We start from the raw sequence: 19,072 nt of genomic DNA, 5'->3' as shown, positions 1-19,072 counted from the left end.
TTTCATAATTCACATCTTAACTCAATGGCAGTCGCTCTTGCCAGCAGCAGAATTTGGGTAGAATTTGGAGTTTCAGACCTTTCCCGCTGAAGCATCTTCCTTTAGTTGCTGCCTTTGACGGGATATTAGGTTGGCTGGATAAGATCTTATCCCGTATGGCAATTTTTGTGTCTCGTGTTTCAAAATAAGATCATTGCCTTGCTGGTGCTTTTTGGAGGTTGAGTTGCTACTAGCAGTATTCACAACACTTTGCTTTTGTTGATCATCAGCTGCCTTCGAATATTAGGACTTAAAATGAGACATTTAATTAATGCCGTGTGTTTCTGGACCAAGTTTCGCATGAGCATCTCCCAGACTTTACCAGCTGGAAAGGTTTTCGTTTCCAGCACGCCACAGTGCCGGAGGTGGACCACCAGTCCAGTGCCGCGTGGTGGGACATCCCCGTTGCCCCGTGGAGTGCTGCAGCTGCGCACATGCGCTCGGAGCAGCTCGCACGAACGCGGACATTGACATCACCCGTATTTGTGGAAGTGCCTCATCAGCTGGTGCCGTCTCACATTCCTGGCTGGGAGAGGCACCGGGGCGGCTCGCCACGGTTTGCTCCTTTCTCAGAATCCGTGAGGAGACTTGGTGAGGGCGAAGGTTGGAGATACACCTCTCCCATCGTGTCATCTATTTACATGGTGCATGCCTTGTGTGCATGTGTGAGACAGCGAGGGATTTTTTTTTTTCCCCTTGTCCTAGTTCTTCTTTCTGGCTGTGGTGAGATGGAAAGGTGGGACGCTCTCATCTCTGCCAGTGAGAAGGTTTTCTGTATCTGAGGCTGGCTTGGAAATTCTTTAGGTGACATCACACGGTGTCTGTGCAGACTCATTGTTTGTCATGGAAAAGCCATTCATCCATACACAACTTCCTTCCTCCCCAGACTCCCGGAGATAAACTTTCCATTCTGTCTATTCCCTATAGAAACAGACCCAAAACATGTATGCGTGGCTACGCACACATACACCTCGCCGTCCCTTCGCAACGCTCGGGGCTGTGGGAGGAGGAAAAGGGAGGGTATAGAAGATGTGAATAAAGTCACCCTGTTTTCTTCAGACGTGGATCCTGCTGTGCCCGAGCAGTAAAACTCCCCTCCCGCCGAGGTTCTGGGTCACACAAGGCTTTTTTGTCCTGAGGCTAATTCTGGCACTCGCAGCCCCACATCTGCCTGCCAGGTGAGATGGGCCACCAGCTGCAGGTACAGCACATCTGGATGGGGGAGGCAGCGAAGCGTGCTGCAAACAAACACAGCAAGTCCACCGTGGCGGGCGCGAGGAATTCGATAAAAAATATACTTCAGCGGTCTGAGCTGCTGAGTCTGGTGATTCATGTCTCGGGCGCTGCTCGTGAGGCAAAGCGAAAGGCCGGGTACTCGCGGGTCTTCGACCACGTACGCCGCGGCCGCAACCTGGGAGTTGCTGGAGGGGACCCGTACGTTCGGCCCGCGTTGAGCCCGGGAGCCGCCGCCGCAGGGGCAGGGTCGGGGGGACGCCAGGCCCGGCGAGGAGGCTGCGTGGGAGAGGAGGGGGCATTTGTCCGTGGTGGAGAGGTGGGGACCGGGCGGCGCAGGGTAGGACAGGAGGGTGGGAGGCCGTGCAGAGATGGAGGCAGCAGCGTCGTCGCCGATGGTGCGATAAGGTGGCCGTGTCCCTGCGGCTTGAGGGAGGCAGGGTGCGAAGAGCGTTTGTTGCAGGCACCCGCAGGGGTCTGGGGTGCCTGCGTTTGCTTTCTGCCGGTGTCTGGGGGGGAAAGGGCTGAGGAGCTGCCAGATCGCCCCCGCCTTTGAGGCTCCGGGCAGGTCGAGCGAGGAAGGGAGAGGGATGTTTGGACAAGAGGAGCCTTTGAAGCTTTTCTCCTGTCCACCTCCCCTGCCCATAAAGCCATTAGGCTCCGGTGCCAGCCCTATCTGCGCTCGCCGCCCGCAGCCCAGCCCAGCCTCGCCGCCGCCCCCCCGCCCGGGGCGCGGGGCTGGGGCCGTGCGCGGGGCCCTTCTGGGGGCCGTTTTGGGGAGGGGGCAGCTCATTTCCGAGCCGGCCCTGCATTACAAAGGCAGCGGGGCCAGCGCGGCGCTTTGATGTGCCCCGCCGGCTCCCGCACACCTGCGGCCGCGGGGGCACCGGGGGCGGGCGGCCCGGAGGCTGCGGGGGCCCCTCCCGACGCCCCCAGGGGCGAGGCCGGCCGCCCACGTCCCCTCGCTGCCCCCGGGCGGGACGGGGAGGCTCTGCCGGTGGCGGCGGAGCCCCGGCAGCGCGGCCCCTGCCCCGGGGCCGAGGGCGGGCGGGAGGCAGGGCCGCCGGCGGAGCCCCCGGGAGGCGGCGGCCGGGGGAGGGTCCTGCGGGGTGGGAGGGGGCGGCAGCCGCAGCCGGGCTGTGCTCGCCGCGCCCCCGCCGCTCGCAGGCCCCGCTCCAGGGCTTCTCCTCGGCTCTTCTCCGCAGGGCGCCCCGTCCCGGCGGCCGGCTCTGCGGGGGCTGCCCCAGCCCCGCCGCCGCCGCCGCCGCCCGCAGCCCACCATGACCGGGCCGAGGCTGGCCCTCGCCGCCGCGCTCCTCTGCAGCTGCACCTCGCCGGTGGCCGACGCCAACTCCTGGTGGTGAGTGGGGGCGCGGGGGAGGCGGCCGCGCCTTTGTCCGCCGCCGCGGGCCGGGACCGAGCGGGGACCGAGCGGGGACCGAGCGGGGACCGACGGGGCCGGGAGCGGGGCGGCTGCTCTGCGCTCCCCGCGGGAACTTCGCTGCCTCCCGGGCTTCTTTCGCAGCTGCCCGCTTCTTTCCAGGTTCTCCCCCTCCTCCCGCCGTCCCTGCCCAGTTTCTGGGGACGTGGGACGCAGCCCCTCTCCTGCCGGCGTTTCTGGGCTCCTTTTGTACGGGCTCGCTGAAATCCCGGCCGGGCTTTAGGATGCGGGGAAAGCGTGAGGAGAGGATGGGGAAGGTTTCCTACCCGTTGCCAAAAGCCCTGGGAGCAGCCGCGGAGCCCCCTTCCCCTAAAGAGCGGAAAATAAGCCTGGCTTGAAGGCAGGCATCGCTCGCTGTAAAAAAGCAGCTCACTTTCTTCTTTTGCAGAGAAAGTGCTGAGCTTTCTCTCTGCCCCCTCCCCATCCCGGGTGTCCTCTGTGTTTAAAACTCAGGTTACAAACGAGCTGCTTTTCTCCCGCTGGAGCCGTGGAAAAGCCTCGCATCTGGCAGAGCCGTAGAGGGAGGCAGCTGACATGAGAAATGCGCCCGGGCTTTGGGAGCGGGGCCGGGCCGGGCTGGCGGGGAGAGGTGCCGGGCATTTCGCGGAGGGGGCCTCTCCCTCCCGACTCCCTCGGATGTTTTTCTCATCGTAGGTCTTTGGCCATGAACCCCATCCAGAGGCCTGAGATGTACATCATCGGCGCTCAGCCGGTGTGCAGCCAGCTGCCGGGGCTCTCCCCTGGGCAGCGCAAGCTCTGCCAGCTCTACCAGGAGCACATGGTCTTCATCGGGGAAGGGGCCCGCAGTGCCATCAAGGAGTGCCAGTACCAGTTTCGGCAGCGGCGGTGGAACTGCAGCACGGTGGACAACACCTCTGTCTTTGGGAGGGTCATGAAAATAGGTAGGAGCACCCCGTACGGAGCAGGTGCTGGGCGCAGGCCGGCTCTCCCTGCGCAGCTTTCTCCCTTTCTTCAAATAGGCACGCAGGAGCGATGAGCCCCATTAGCACCGCTCCTAAAGCTGCCTTTAACGAGCTTTTCCATTCCCTGGTGCGCTGGTGCTGCCTGGGTGCTGCCTGTGCCTGAGCGGGTGGCAGCCGTGCACCTGAGCCGCAGCAGGGGGGACGGGGGACACACGCGTTCTTTAGGGGGCACGGGAAGGCCAGGGAGAGGGGGGCTGCTTTGGTTTTGTGTGCTTGTTTGAAGGTAGGGAGGGAAGAAGCTGGAGCCAGGAACAATGAACCCACGTTATCGTTCCCAGCATCTGGAGAGCGCTTGGACAGGGAATGCAGCCCTGAGATGTGGGAAATATGGGCTCCCCTAGCATGGGATCACCCCCACCCCCCCCCCCGCCCGCTCCCCCCCCCCCATTCTGCCACTTTCTGTGTAAACCGAAGAGATTTTTATAATTCCTGCCCTGCTGGCCATAAGAGGCACATTGACAGGCCATTGCTGCACTTGAATCGAGGTGTGACCAAGCTACATTGTCCTAGCTCCTTTTGAAATGCAATCATCTGATGGCAAGAAACTGAGAAATCCGGGCTTGGTTTGATGTGTCCGACAGCCAGGACAATAAAGAAAAGGTGTTAAAACAGCCGCATACACACACACACACACACACACACACACACGCACTCTCTCATCAGCCCCAGGTTTTGTTTCCCACCCACAAAGCCGATCATTTACACTGAAGAATCCAGAACCAGCACTATTTCTTGGTTGTAAGGTCAGGGAAAACACTTAGCAAGGGATGGAAAAAGACTCCAGCTCCTGCACCCCCAGCTGCCCCCAGCATTCGTTGCACCTTTTTGGCTTCACTCTCAAAAAAACCCCTCACAGGCAGCAGGATAGCAAGCGATGCATCTTTAATACCTCTGGGGCGTCAAGGCGATAGGGCACCAGGGTAGCCAAGTCCCGTGATCCTGTCCATTTGATCCTGAAATTCTTATGTGTCATCCTGGAGAATTGTAAGGACTTTTTTGCATGTGTTACTCAACCTTTCGGAATCCCTAATCCAGCCCACCAGAGCCATTCTAATTCCTCCCTTTTCGCCCAGCTCATACTCCAACAAATCCCCGCTTCTCTGGGGTGCTCCCCTGGGAAATGCCGCTTCTTGAAACATAGTTTCAGCTCCTGACACACATCCAAGGCATCTGCGCATCCTTGATCTCTTGCTTTCTGATAGCGAGGGTGGTGGCCAGATGAGGCTGCCTGCAATCCCAGATTGTTAAAACTCGTGCTTTGGGGTATGAAAACTGAAATTTCAGCCACCAAAGGGAAAGGACAGAAATTACACCTCCATCTCTCCCTTCTGGTGTCCCTCCCTCCCATGTAACTTATCCCAAAGAATGGGGTAAATTTCAGATCCCCCAAAGAGATCCTAGTGATGACACAAGGACGCAAGAAAATAGGAATTTCCGCTTCTGGAGCAAGCCTCCTCCTCTTCCTCAGTACCTTCCTGCAGCCCCAGGTTGGTCCAGTGGGTGAGTCCACACCTGGAGAAAAGAAGTAAGGGTGAAGTAAGGGAAAGCAAAGATCAGAGGTAAAGGATGAAAAGCAGTCAGGAAGGATCAGAGGGTGTACGGGAAGAAGGGACTAGAGTGGATAGTGGAAGAGGGAAGATTCCTCCTCTCTGAAATGAATTTGATCCTGTTAGTTTAGATTGGGAGTAGATTTGGGTTTTGATGAGGAAAGAGGCGGTGTGGGTCTGTGACGGGTATATCCTGCTGCGGTTGTTTGGTTTGTGTCTGCGTGCCCTTGTTTGCTGGGACTGCTGTTGTATCTCTGGCAGGAATCTGCTGATGGCAGTGCCTGTGAGGTGACTGCCTGCGGTTGCCCGCTGTTCAAAAACACTAACAAAAGAGTTTTGAACTCCTTTAGGTACTCTGGTCAGTTAGAGCATGTTCAGATGTTTATACTCCAGCACAAGACGGCACAGAAGAGAAGTAAGAAAAATGTCACCAGTGGTGGCCTGGGGTGTTACAGGGCCTGTGATGATTCATCGCTGTTGCCTATGTCGGGGATAAGGTGCTGGGGGGGGGGATGCTGCCTCGCCTCTTAGTTCCACCTTCCACTTTTACTTTTTCTTACTTTGTAATGAGGCGTTGCTCATCATTTCAGCAAATCTATTTTCCACGCTGGGGAAGAAAACAAAGCCTTTCAGTCTCTCAGGTCATGTCAACTATCAAGTCATTCTTCCCTGGGTTCATACTGTGTGCCTGTCTCCTGTTTTCAACCTCTGAGCCCCAATTCTGGACCACAGCCCTTTTTCTGTACTCTGTGCCAATGGCACAAGAAAGGTCTGGAGACCAGAATATCTGCAAGAGTGCAGAGGCATGCCAGAGTGTTGTGGAGGGGGGGCAGGGAAGAGATAAGAAGGACCCAGAAGGTGCATAGTGTGCCAACAACCCTTGACTGCCCACCCACCAGTGCAGGCATGGCATGTATTATATGATTTCTTGAGCTGCTCTAGATTGTGAGAGGGGAGGAGAACCTGCCCTGGCCAAGTCCAAAGCCTGGGAGATCCTCGGGAGAGCGTTCACTCAGAAACCTGGAAGATTAGTTTCCTTTCCCCCTCGCAGAACTTGGCTCAGCTCGGAAATGGGAGACCCGGTTGGTCTGTGTTTAATCATTACACCTTCATTTTGTGCATTTCATAGAGGTGAGGCAGTCCAATGATACAAAGCTTTTGTAGAGGCATCCGTAGCACTGAAGTAGGCTGCTTTTTAGCATGGGTTTTTCCTAGTGTGTGTGGTGTTGCGAGAATTGCTCTTTTAAATGTGGTTTATTCAGTAATGATATCTGGCGATGTACAAAAATTATCCTTCTGAAGTTGCTTCTTGTTCTGTCAATACAGATTTTAGACTGCAAGTGTGTGTATATATTTCTCTCTATACGTTATATACAGACACATTCCTTCCTTCTACATTTATGAGGGAGAGGACAGAGCACCCAGAAAGGTCGTGTTAGAATTTCCTCAGGGGGGGAGAGAATATATCTCCTTCAGTGCAATCCTAAACGCAAGGCCGGGGTTTCCAGGTTAGTCCAGTCATTTCAGGAGCCAAAGATCTTATCTCTTCTGCCTTTTCAAATGCAAAAAGGAAAAAAAAAGGAGTCATAAAAGAAGAGAACAAAGAGAAATATTTTTCCTTGGTTTTCTTCGAGATTGGCAAACTTGAGGGAAATGCTTTTAAAAAAAAAATCAGTTGAAACGAAAACTTTTTCATCAAAAAAGTTAGAGACACATTTTTATCATTTTTGTGTCAGTCTCCCCACTGGGGTCCGTTCTTCTCCCATCTCCTTCCCACACAGCTGCAGAGGAGCAGGCGGCGGGCGCCGACACCTTGCCTGGGCGCAGCTCATGCCGGCGTCCTCGCCAGTGCCCCCCGAAAGCCGCCGCAGCCCCGGGGTCCCCGTCCGGGCGGCGGGTGGCCGGCGGGCACAGGAGGGCAGCAGAGCTCCGCGGCGCTGGGGGCCGGCGGCAGAGCCTCCCCGGGCCCCCGGGCCGGCCCGGGGGGCTGCGGCCCAGCGCTCGGGAGGGCTGGGCGGGGGCGTGCGAGGGGGCAGGAGGGGGGTTGCTGCCTGACCGTCTCTGTAACCTCTGTTCACCTTTGCACGAATATGGGGAATAACACCCCGGTCTGTTTAGGTGACGGCACGGTGGCGTGGAATCAGAGTGAATTTTGAGATGATGAGCAAAAACACAAACGCTTTTCCAAGGCTGGAAGGTGTCGTAGCAGAGCAGAGGAGACTAGGATGCGTGAGCCCGCAATTGCCAGCTACAAGTTTGGTTTGTATTAGCTCAGGGTTTCGCTCACACATCTGATCCCGCCTCTCAAACCAAGCCGCAGTCTTCCAAACCTACATCTAGCAAGCACCGTGGTTTGTTCTGCTTTGTGGGCAGCAAGGGGGAAAAAAAACCAAACCAAACAAAACACCGTGACTTGCTTCAGCCTCTCCCACCACCACCCTCAGCAGCCTGAACTCCTCATGCAGATCCAGGGGCTGCACATGGAGTTGTCGTGCTGCTACATTTGAAACTTGGAGGTGGTTAAAACATGGACAGTGGCAATCCGGTCTGTGCTTTCAGTACAGGCATCTCAATCAAGCTGTAAGGATGCTAAGCACCTGGAGCCATGCAGGCTCTGCTGCAAAGGCTGTAACACTGGAAGGTCCTTTCCTTGTATGTTTTTTCATCTCTGTAGAAGCAGGAGTGCTCCGCTTAACAGGGCAATTGGTGTGTCTGCAGGGCTCTCACCGTACAGGCACGGACTGGTAGGGGCAAAACTGCACATTGAACCGTTACCTTAAAATACCCATAACATGCAAAACAAACTAGAGAGTAAAAGCTTGATTTTGATTGCTGAAAAATGACCATAGCTCCCTTATGGGCTAGTCTCAGCTGAATGACCTTAACTAGGAGTCACTTCTCTTTACCTCTTGGATCAGGGAGGTTTGGGGGGCACAGTCCTCTCCTTATGACCTGCTAGTAAGGCCCTCTCTTCTGTATTATGCGTCCCATAGCATTTTATCAGCCTTGTGCTGTACGCCAGAGCAGAAGCCCTTAGTGTACAACTCTCATTTGGGGAGGGGGGGAAATCACAAGTTGTTCTGCAAGGTGGATGCCATTCACAGCCTTGCCTTTGTCTTGGGTCATTACCACTAAGCTGGTGATAAGCTGCTATTAATTACAGATTGTCAGCACATGCAAATTGGAACAAGAGCATACCAAAAGCATCAGCTCAGTCCCACTGAGGGAGCTGGCACTGAGAGCCTCGTGGGTTGGTGACAAACTGTTCTTGGAGGATCTGCCCTCTGAAGTCATTCAGATTTGCTTGAGAGCATTAGAGGGTCGCCCTTGCTGGGGTTTGGTGTAAGTAGCTCTTGACAATTGGATTGCTTATTCCAATGAAGCTTTGGCACTTGTTCTCTTTGTCACCTGAAAGTTTGGTGGTGCACACAATGACTCTGAAGGTGTCAGTTTAGCTATTTATTACACCGGGTGGTGAGAGCGCAGGTGTGCATTGCCTCCTCCTCCTCCTCCCCCCCCCCCCCCCCACTCCCTCCCCTTCAGACCCACAGCACTCGCTGGTGCAGCACGCTTGGCCTCATGCAGCGTTCTGGCTGCGTTGGTGCCCCGGTCAAATTGGGGCTGAATCACTGCCAGGAATACATAGCTGGAGACCCGATCCAGCTGCTTGGCTCAGACTCTTAAGCTGTATAGAGCATACACTCCGAGCAGGGCAGTCTCTAGTAAACCTGCTAATGGAAAGTCTTTTCATTTATTATTGTCTACATGGGAAAGTTTTACTTGTTCCAGCACTGCAGTTCTGTAGGCATTGGGAGAGCCTCTGCCTTGATGCTTTAGTGCAAAAATGGGTTTCCTTCAGTTTGTCTCAAAACAATTCTCAGCTGACCTTATGTAAACCAAAATAAGGTCGATGAACTGAGGAGCCCACAAAGAACGCTTGTCCCAATTAAATGAAAACCGTTCCAGAGCGATATCTGGCTTAACCAGAACGCTCCTTTTGCACAGACCCAAACTCATTGGTTGTTCTCAATGATTATTGGCAAGTTCTGTGGCAGCAGCTGTATTTTCAGCGAGTGAATAACCCTCTTGCTGCCTGAGAGTTTCCTCTGGGTTAAAATGAGAGCGTACTGAAGGGTTGATCTGAGAGGAAGGAGGCCAAGCATTCCCTGCCTACGGTGTTGCCGTTTCTTTTGGGCAAGGCCTGAAGTTTCCAGGGCTCTTAAATGGTCAAACGTAAGTATAATAAAAATAATAACCCTGGAGGAGCAGCACGTAACAAATTCATGAAGAACACACTATTCCCAAGAATATTCCTCCAGGCAACAGCAGGAATCTCAGCCCCTTCCCTGGTGTGTGTCAGCAAATCAGATTTGGGTTTGATCCTGGTTACACAGAAACTGCCAGCTCTGGACAGTCAATTGACTGGAGCTGTTATTGTGAAAGGAAAACAAAAACGGGATGCAAGCATGTGTTACGACAGCTCCCCCTCTACCAGAACAGGGGCCCTTGCGCTTGACCACCCCGTTCCTGTGTTCCTGTTAATTCTGCGCACCTTCTCAGAGCACACCGTGTCCTACCGTGCGGAGCCCCTTTGCTTGCTCCTTGCTGCGCGTTGCATTTGTTAAATGAGATCCGCCTCTCGTTAATTTGCTTCTCACGTCTCTCTCACAGGGAGCAGAGAGACTGCTTTCACCTACGCCGTCAGTGCTGCCGGGGTGGTGAACGCGATCAGCCGGGCTTGCCGTGAAGGAGAGCTCTCCAGCTGTGGCTGCAGCCGGACCGCCCGGCCCAAGGACTTGCCCCGAGACTGGCTGTGGGGTGGCTGCGGGGATAACGTGGAGTATGGATATCGTTTCGCCAAGGAGTTTGTGGATGCCAAGGAGAGGGAGAAGAACTACGTGAGAGGTTCAGAGGAGCAGGCTCGCATGCTGATGAACTTGCAGAACAACGAGGCCGGTCGCAGGGTAAGATGAATGCTGGCCCTTTCCTCTTTCTCAGAGGCAGATTCAGAAGGCTTGAGATAGCTAGATACCAAATTACTTGGAGGTTTGATGAGGGATAGTCCAATGATGCCCCAGTAACGGTGTATGGTCACATTCTTTGCATTTTTGTGAATATTGCAGACAATATTGACAATATCATATTCCAGTTTTAATGGCAGGCTTCTGTTGCCAGCTAAAGCCAGTGAGTTTTGGGGTCTGTTGAGATACTGTATGGTACACATATGCAGACATGTAAGCCCTTTCCAAATAAACTAGGTGCTGTCATGGACCACTTTCAATGTTTACGTCTCAGAAACTGGCTTCCCAGAGCTGCCAAAATGGCAGGCTGGTGGTGAAAAGAAGAATCTGTTGGCATGTGAAGTTCTCTTCTACTGCCATTATTCAGATTTTTGGGAATATAAGGCCAGAAGCAAACATCGAATCAGGCTACTTGGCTGTCTCTGAAACTTACGCCTTGCTCAGTTACATTGGTATCGGGCAAAATAAATAATTCACGTCTAGGTGACAGGCATTTTCTGAGAAGATACACGGTTTTGATCTAGAGACCTCTAGGGATGGAGAATCCATCACTTCCCTTTGTAGTACGCTACCGTCATTAATCACCCTGTTTCAACACTGTACCTCATTATCATTTTAATCTATCTGGCGTCAGCTTCCAGTCACTTCTTTTTCTGACTTTTACAGCTAGATCCAATAGCCTCTTGATAATCAGAATTTTCTCTGCATAGAAGTATTTATCTACTGTAATTTATTCACCACTCTTTCTTGACAAAGTAGGTTGAGCACTGAAGACTCTCTCACTTTCAGATGTTCTCATCAGCCATCAAATCATTTTCACATCACTTTAGTGTACCTTTTCCAGTTTTCCCATATCCTTTAAGAAACTGGATACCAAAATGACATGCTGGGTTCTAGTATTGGTCTCAGTGATGGTGTAAACGTAGGTGAAGTTGCCCCCTTTGTATGTGTTCAGTATATGCACCTTTGTTTTTCACACCATTCCTCTGTCTGTGATTAATAGCTTGGAAGGTGTAGCATCTTTCGTATGCGGTGCAACTGTGCAATCCTGCCTCTTTCCAAATGTAGAACAGGAATACTTACTTGATCATTTGTGCCTTTTCCAGAAGGTGTTTAAAATTTTTGTTTTTCTTCCCTAATAGTGAGCTTTTCTAAGGTTAATTTTATTTCTAATGCATATTAAAAAATCCTATTAAGTGTACTTAGCCTTGCTCTTTTGCCCATTCTTAACTAATATCCTTAGTTTCCTTATCAATTTTCTGCCCTTTCTTATTTCTGTTACTGAATTATCTTTCCCTTTCCCATGTATGTCTGTCTTTTCTGCATGTAATTTCGGCTTCATTTTGCCACCAAAGAAGATTTGCTCTGGTTTTTTTGGTTGTGAAATCAATGTGTCAGGTTGAAGCACTGCAAATACTCCATGCTTCTTTTGCAAAATCAAATCAGGGTAAATTTGCAGTAGGTGGAAAACTGTGGACTTGAAAGCTGTAGAACTCAGCGGGGTTTGGTTTGGGGTTGGGTTGGGTTTTTTTTGCCTGGAAGGGCAGAGGGCCTGCCATTTGCTTAGAAATGGGGGGGCATTCCTCCACGGAGTAGTAGCCTGAAAGTGACATTCTTCTCTGCATTACTTGCTTTGAACATCTTGCATGTCTGGAGTCATGAACTTGGATTACTACAAATAAAAACCCTGCCTAAAATAGGGAGTGAACATGTCGTGAGACTTTTTAACAGCCAGTCCTATTGCCTTGAGGGATCCAGAGACAGAATATGGGCAATAGTTTGAGGCGCCAGTTGAACTGTAGTAACATCTGTATTGGAAGATCAAGTCAGAAGACACTTGCTCCACAGCCTGGGTAAAACACTACCCTATCTTGTTATTCTTGTTATATGGGCAAGAATCTCACTGAGCTGTGATTTCAGATGATGATACGGTTTTAGATGGAAGAAAGCTTTGTCCTGCTTTAAGGACAGAGCTAAAACCGGTTGTGTCCCGCCACTTACGTGCCTGTCTGCACTACAGTGCAGAAAGTTGTTTAAATTGTGCTTGGAATGCTACAGTGCCCATGCTTCTTGGGACTCCATAGGCCAGCTCTCAAGGTGATTTCTGTGTCTCCACAAGGACCTGGACAAATGCTTTCCAAAGGGGCCAGCAAAAGAGAAGGTTATTTCAAGCTTGGTTTTTGTAGACTCTGTAGAGCAGATGGCTATAGAAAACCTTAGTTTAAATGAACACGAGTCATTTTAGATTAAATTAAATGGTAGTATAAACAGTGTGTAATTAAGCTTGTGGATTTCAAAGAACAAACTGATAAACTAAGGGAGCCGGTTAGTAAACTCAGCCGAGGAACTCGATGTGGAGGAGGTCTGGAACTTTTTCAAGTCAAAGATGCTAAAGCCATTACAATTCTGCATGCCAAGCAAGAGGAAAAAGCTTGTAGGAAGAATATCCAGACCTCACTGAATGAATAACTACCACAGAGAAGCTGTTAGGAATAGACTGAGAGCCTACTAAGAATGGAAAAAAAAGAACTGATAGCAAATAAATAACGAAAAGCTCTGTCTTAGAGGTCAAGAAGTGTAAAGATGAAGTGAGAACAGTAAAAAATCACGCTGAGTCAGACTTTGCAAAGGGTAGTAAAATAAACAGCGAAGGTTTTTTAAACTTTGCAAATTGAAAGAGATTGGAAGAAAGGAGACTGCTAGTCTATGAGGATGGGGCTGAGTCTAAAGACAGAGTAGTTTTGGTCCCCAGAGTAGGCGAGTGCTTTACCTGGGGCTTCAAGTCAGAAGGGGGGGGGGCATTGCTTGTGGGGAGGGGTACGGTATGTCTGCTGCACAATGGAGACGTCTTTTTCTGTCCTCAACACTTCTGCCTAGGGGAAAAAGTGCTTGTAGGTTAGATTCTTAAATCCCCGTAGGACTGTGCTTTTCGGGGGAAGCCAGGCAGGGTGCCCTAGGGGCAGGCAAGGTCTGTCACAGTAGGCAATGGCCGATGGTGCTGGCCCCCTGAGGGAGCGAGGAAGGTGTGAGGAGGCAGCTGTGGTGTTCAGACAGGTAGAGGAAGAGGAGCTGAGCAGCACGTAGTGAAGTTCGGGGCCAGTGGACCTGAAATGGGTGGGATGGTGCAGGGGGCTGTTGATGGAGGGGCGTTCGGGATTGGGTCGAATGATTCAGATGGGAGTCGGGTGGCAGCAAAAGGTTGGAAGACCGGAGGGCTCTGGAATAAATGATAGTGGGGCTCTGGAGTAAATGAGTGGGCCTTTGGGGTGGACTGAGTGGATGAGGATTTGGGGGTAGTGAGGAATGGAGGTGCTGGGATTGGGAAGGGAGATGAATATGAAAGGATCTGGATGGAGATGAGACCCGGGGTGGCTCTGAGATGGCATTGCTATGGGTTCCAGGGTTGTTTGGTCAGGGTGGTGGTTGGCCAGTACAGGGCAGCCTTTCCTCTTGGCTTTTAGAAATATATTAGCATGGGAGCAAAAGTGAAAGGCTGGAAATGGAAATTATCACAACCAAGGCGGAAGCAAAACTCAGGTAGCGTAAAGCTCTCAAGTCACAGGGAGCGCCCACTTTCTTTCCTGGCACTCTGACAGAGCTGGCAGCTGGCAGCACAGGCAGTGTGACCTTGGCAGCGTTTACAGGAGAACCTGGGGGAAGGGATATCTCAGAGGAAGAGGCAAAATGGGAAATAATCTGAGAAGAATTTCTCAAAGATTGATCACACAATCATTTGGAACATCGCTGATTTCCTAAAAAGCAAAATAGATCCGATGATAGGTCTCATTTATCTGAACTTCTGTGAGACGTTTAATGTACTTACCACACGGGAAACACTTGGTTAAATTGGGAAAGATAAGGAAAGGTGCAGCAGCTATGAGGTGGACAAGAAACTGGTTCAAGGAAAGATGTCAGTAAGTTGTGTGAAAGGATATATCTTGATCTTGACAGAGCTTAATTAGCAGAGGTCTTCAGTGACTTGCCTCAAGACCAACACTTAGTATTTTTGTTTCTCAGCCTCAACACAAGAATTAGGAATGAGCTGATGAAATTTGCTGATGATGCAAACGTGGCAGGTATTATGAATACAGAGGAGAATCCGAATTTTGTACAGCAGCTAATGACATCCAATAAAACTGCATTAAGACCATCATTTGAGGTCTTGTACGAAAAACATTGTAGTCATTAGGAAATGAGTAGAAAAGAATTGGGCACAGCAGTCAGCTGCAGATGACTGCAGGTGTAATGTGGCTCGGAAGGTGGTAAATATCCTATAATGTACTAGGGAAAGTCTTTTCATAAAACATGAGGGAATACTAATGCCATTGTATTAAGCTCTTGTGAGGCCGCAAAATATTGTATGTTCTCATATTCCCAAGCAAAATGACCTCAGACTAGAAAAGGCTTGTTATGGTTGACCCAAGGGATAGGAATCTTTTCTTAAGAAAGGGGTCTAGAATAGCTTGCCATGTTTAGCCTAGCAAAGTGAAAGTTGAGAGAGGATATGACTGATGTCTGTGTTAGTGGGAGAAATAATAGGGGAGGAAAAGTACTTTTTAAGCAAAAGGCCAATTTGGCACAATAGCAAATGGGCATAAAGTGAATACATTTAGGCTGGAAATTAGAAAAAGATACTTTATCATTGGAATAGTGATCAGAATAATGGTGGCTGAAAACCTAATTGCTTTTAAAAGAGCACTCTATACGTTTAAGGAAAATATTATTTGAAGTGGTGCCTACAATAGCAAGGGATCATACTTAATAACCGAGGAGGTCCCGTCTAGTCCTGCATTCCTAAATGTTAAGTTTTCACTTCTGAGATTCTGGTTTTGGAAGTAGGAAGGTGCACGTGTAACTCCATACTCCCAAAAGTTGATGCTGAAAGAAAGGAGACACGGCAGTGAGCATTGCTAAGTGGCCACCAGGTGCCATCCCACATACAGCCTTGCCCTGCTTTCCCAGCCGGTGTTTCAGTTGATGTCTTCTGATTTCTAGGCAGACTTTTGGCATGTCCCCTCGCTCAGTTTCCTGTGGATGAGAAAGTTCTCCTTGAACCCCGAGGAGCTCTGGTGGCAGAAGAGAAGATCATCTCCCTGCTCTCTGTGGTTCTCAGAAGGAGCTGAGAGGGACTGGAGGGGACCAGAGGTCTTTTATCTTCCAGGCAGTCCTGACCCCATCACCCCTTCACTCCGCATCACCGTCCTTGTGGTGGTGGCTCCTGGCTTTATTGCCCTTGTTTGTTTGTCTTTGGCTGTTATCTCAATATGTCCTTTCCTTCCATCTGTCTTTTTCTTCCAATCGGTCTCCGTTACCCTCTCTTATTTCCCCCATTCCTTATCTGTCGCCCTGTCTGGCAGACTGTGGCAGTCAGTCCTTCCACGCTGTTTACCCAGTCGGCATATGGCAGGCCTCAGTCATCAGTCACTTGAGCCACTGCCAGAAGAGCCTGGAAAGGGGTCTGGCTAATTGACCACATAGGAATTCCCCATTAATTCTCTTCCCGTTCCCATTCTTACAAGAAAAGAATTGGAAGAGAACTTGGGCTTATGGGAAGGGGCTTTAAGCCTGTCCATTAGAGGTGTTTTGAACCTGTTTAAGTGGCATGGCCATCGATCAGCCCCTGCCCTCAGAGCTGCATGTGGGGTCTGTTATTCTTTACCTTGACCTGAGCCCGGTCAGAGAGGGATTCTCCAATTTCCTCTGCTTTCTCCCCATCCGGGCAGCAAAGGGGGAGAGCGGGAGAGCCATTTAGCGGCTGAAGCTATGGTTACCTCCATGGGACGTTGATAGTGGGGGCTGAGTGGCGCCATGCTTACCTGTGATAACTGGTAGCGTTCGCATTCCCCAGCACAGCTACTGCCCACATGGGCCAGATGTTTTGAGCATCAGTTGCTTAAAGCCAAGTCGGAGTGAACTCAGTCCCATGACATTAACTGAGAGGGATCGAGTTGCAGTGTTTTTCTAAAGGAACAAAGCCCAGGATTAGGAAGAATCATAATACTTTATAAAAACACATGCAAGGGCAAGGGAGGCACGAGTGGCCTGGGATTTGACAGAACCATAACCAAAAAGTGCTAACACAAGCTTATAACAAGCAGGCTGGCAATGCAGTGAGGATATAGTAAGTGTCTGGGGCTCGGGAAATTCAGCTGTAGCTCTGTCTGGTTACAGTACAGCAGGAATCCTTAAGTAACAGCGTGGTTGGTCCTCTGCAGTTGTAGTTCGATCCAAGACAAGTGCTTAACTCCCAGCCTGTAGCTGTTACATTGCACCGTGAGGGATTGCCTCAGTAAATTGAGCTCTGAGGAGCAGAACTAAAGCTCCTCTGTTTCAAGGACTCACTCCATTGACTTTCTTGGGAGCTCGACTGGCCTCCATGCGATTTAGCCATTAAGCCAAATTGAATCTTCACTAGCTGTCAAAAGCACTAGACGTTAGTTAGACCAGGAGCAACCAGTTGTTGTCGGAGAACTCGGACCTCTCACTGCTGGTCCAGAACGTAGTCATAGGCAGAAGGTTTTGCTTGCACTATGCTCAGTTGCCTTAATCACCGGCTCCTTGGCAAGCGAATGCAGAGAGCTGGGAAGCTTTCTTCTGTGGCGGTGAGTGAGGCAGAAAAGAAACCTCAGTGTTTGGCTGCTTTCTTCACCAGAAAACCTGGCTAGAAGACATATCGCCGCCTCCTTCAGAACATCCTAGTTTTTTCTCACGTTCCTTGATCTCCCCCACCAGATGCAGCTGGTGGCAATTTTGCGGCTGATGCCGAACAGCTCTGCTCGGCACGCGGGATCTGGCAGGGGCGCTGCCCTGCGAACGTGCAGGGTGGTCACGGGAGAGCAGATGTGAGCCTGACGGTGAGAGGGTGAAGAGCCAGGGCTGAGGGGGGTAAGCTGCTGTAACCCGGCGTGGCTCTGATGGCGTCGGGATGCCAGCTCTTCGCTCTGCAAACTCTGTCAGTGTCTGCGAGCGCCGACGGGATCTCACATAATTTGCGGTTTTGTACCTGTCTCTGAAATTAATGGAAGGAACAAACCCAACCTGCATTTCAGTTCATTTTCCTAGGTTTTGAGCTTTGTTATTCTAGAATATTTTTCAATATTTTTCTCTCCTCCCAGCTGGTGTGGGGAGAAGGAGAGTAACCACCGTTTTCGTTTACACCCCATACTTGCTGTGCTGAGGGTTTAACACTCACTGGCCTGAATTTTCAAGACTATTTGATGCCGTATTTTCGGGAGTATGATGCATCTACAGCCCCCGCAGGTTTCTGAAAACGTAGCTGAAAGTATCTCGGAAAAGACAGCCCCGAAAGCTTTTGCGTTTGCTGTTTGAAATGTTTAAAATGTCCTGTGAGCGCAGGGAAATGTCTGGACACAAGATGGCGCAGGTTCGCAGTCAGGGCTTGCAGCTCGGCCCTGCTCTTCTAGGAGGGCGCCTGGGTGAGACCCCGAGCAGAGCTGAGCAGCTCTGCTCCAGAGCAGAGGTCTTCATGTTTCTCACCACCGTTTTCCACCCTGCTTGCTCCTCTCTGGAAGGCGATGCCTCCTCTGGACGCCGCCCCTGAATGAGCTCCTCTCAGCAGAGTTGGAGGGAAAAGGGTGTGGGTCCGTGGATTTATTTCAAAAGGATGCAGATGTATCCGTGCAACGACGGCGTCGGTTCCTGGTGCAGGTGGTAGGAAATGGGCAGGTTCCCAGGTGTTCCCTTTTCGCAGCTCTGAAGGGAAAAACATGCAATACCAGGGTGGTCCGTGAGACTGGGGGAATTTCCAGAGGCCATGTGGAGCGGGCTCTTTCTCCTTTCCTGCTCTTGAGCCTGCTGTCAAGTCAGAAATCTGCCAGGGGGAAAGAAGGTGGGGTGGGAAAGTCATGTTTGGAGGCAGTGTGGCCAGAAATAGAAATATTTAGGGAACAGGAACACAGCAGTCGCAACAGGAGAAAAAGGAGACTTTTGTCTCTTCTGAAGGGCGAAACAACAGAAATTGGGGGATAATGAAAGCCGTTATGAAAACGTGATGAATTCATTGTAATGACGCCAGCTGCCAGTGCAGCAGGAATAAATGCAGCATTGCCTGACGGCACTCCTTTCCCCGCAGGCTGTGTACAAGCTGGCGGACGTGGCCTGCAAGTGCCACGGCGTGTCGGGCTCCTGCAGCCTCAAGACCTGCTGGCTGCAGCTGGCCGATTTCCGCAAGGTGGGCGACCTGCTGAAGGAGAAGTACGACAGCGCCGCCGCCATGAGGATCAGCCGCAAGGGCAAGCTGGAGCTGGTGAACAACCGTTTCAACATGCCGACGCAAGAGGACCTGGTCTACGTCGACCCCAGCCCGGACTATTGCCTGCGCAATGAGACCACTGGCTCGCTGGGCACTCAGGGCCGACTGTGCAACAAGACCTCAGAGGGCATGGATGGGTGTGAGCTGATGTGCTGCGGACGGGGTTATGACCAGTTCAAGAGCGTCCAGGTGGAGCGTTGCCACTGCAAGTTCCATTGGTGCTGTTATGTCAAGTGTAAAAAGTGCACAGAGATCGTTGACCAGTACGTCTGTAAATGAAAAGAGCCACCAAAGCAACAAATCTATATTATATAAATCTATATAAATATATTTTATATTTGTATAAATAAACAGATGATGATAATAATTAAAGAAGCTTATTTAAGAGACATTTTCGTTTTGAAATTTCCCCCATCAGGCCGGCTGGGTTGCCATTCCTGCAGTTCTGCTGGGGAATTTGCCTTTGGGCGCATTTCCCCTTGGATATTTCAGTCAGGGTGAAGAGGCTGAGGAGGTGTTGACAAAGCGAACTCCCC

The 19,072-nt window shown here is 51.1% G+C and overlaps 1 protein-coding gene across 1 annotated transcript; it reads left to right on the top strand.

Annotated features, from left to right (window-relative positions):
* Positions 1–1,106: 1,106 nt before the first annotated feature.
* On the top strand, positions 1,107–18,824 carry WNT5B (Wnt family member 5B). Its single transcript, XM_082308893.1, has 5 exons — positions 1,107–1,217; positions 2,478–2,632; positions 3,368–3,615; positions 9,915–10,207; positions 18,357–18,824. Exons 2-5 carry the CDS (start codon positions 2,553–2,555, stop codon positions 18,813–18,815), a joined length of 1,080 nt encoding a protein of 359 aa, XP_082165019.1. The 5' UTR covers positions 1,107–1,217; positions 2,478–2,552; the 3' UTR covers positions 18,816–18,824.
* Positions 18,825–19,072: the final 248 nt, after the last annotated feature.

This window comes from Platalea leucorodia (assembly GCF_965183815.1).
Source record: "Platalea leucorodia genome assembly, chromosome: 4".
Lineage (NCBI taxonomy): Eukaryota > Metazoa > Chordata > Aves > Pelecaniformes > Threskiornithidae > Platalea > Platalea leucorodia.
This window is presented reverse-complemented; position numbering and strand designations above follow the sequence as displayed.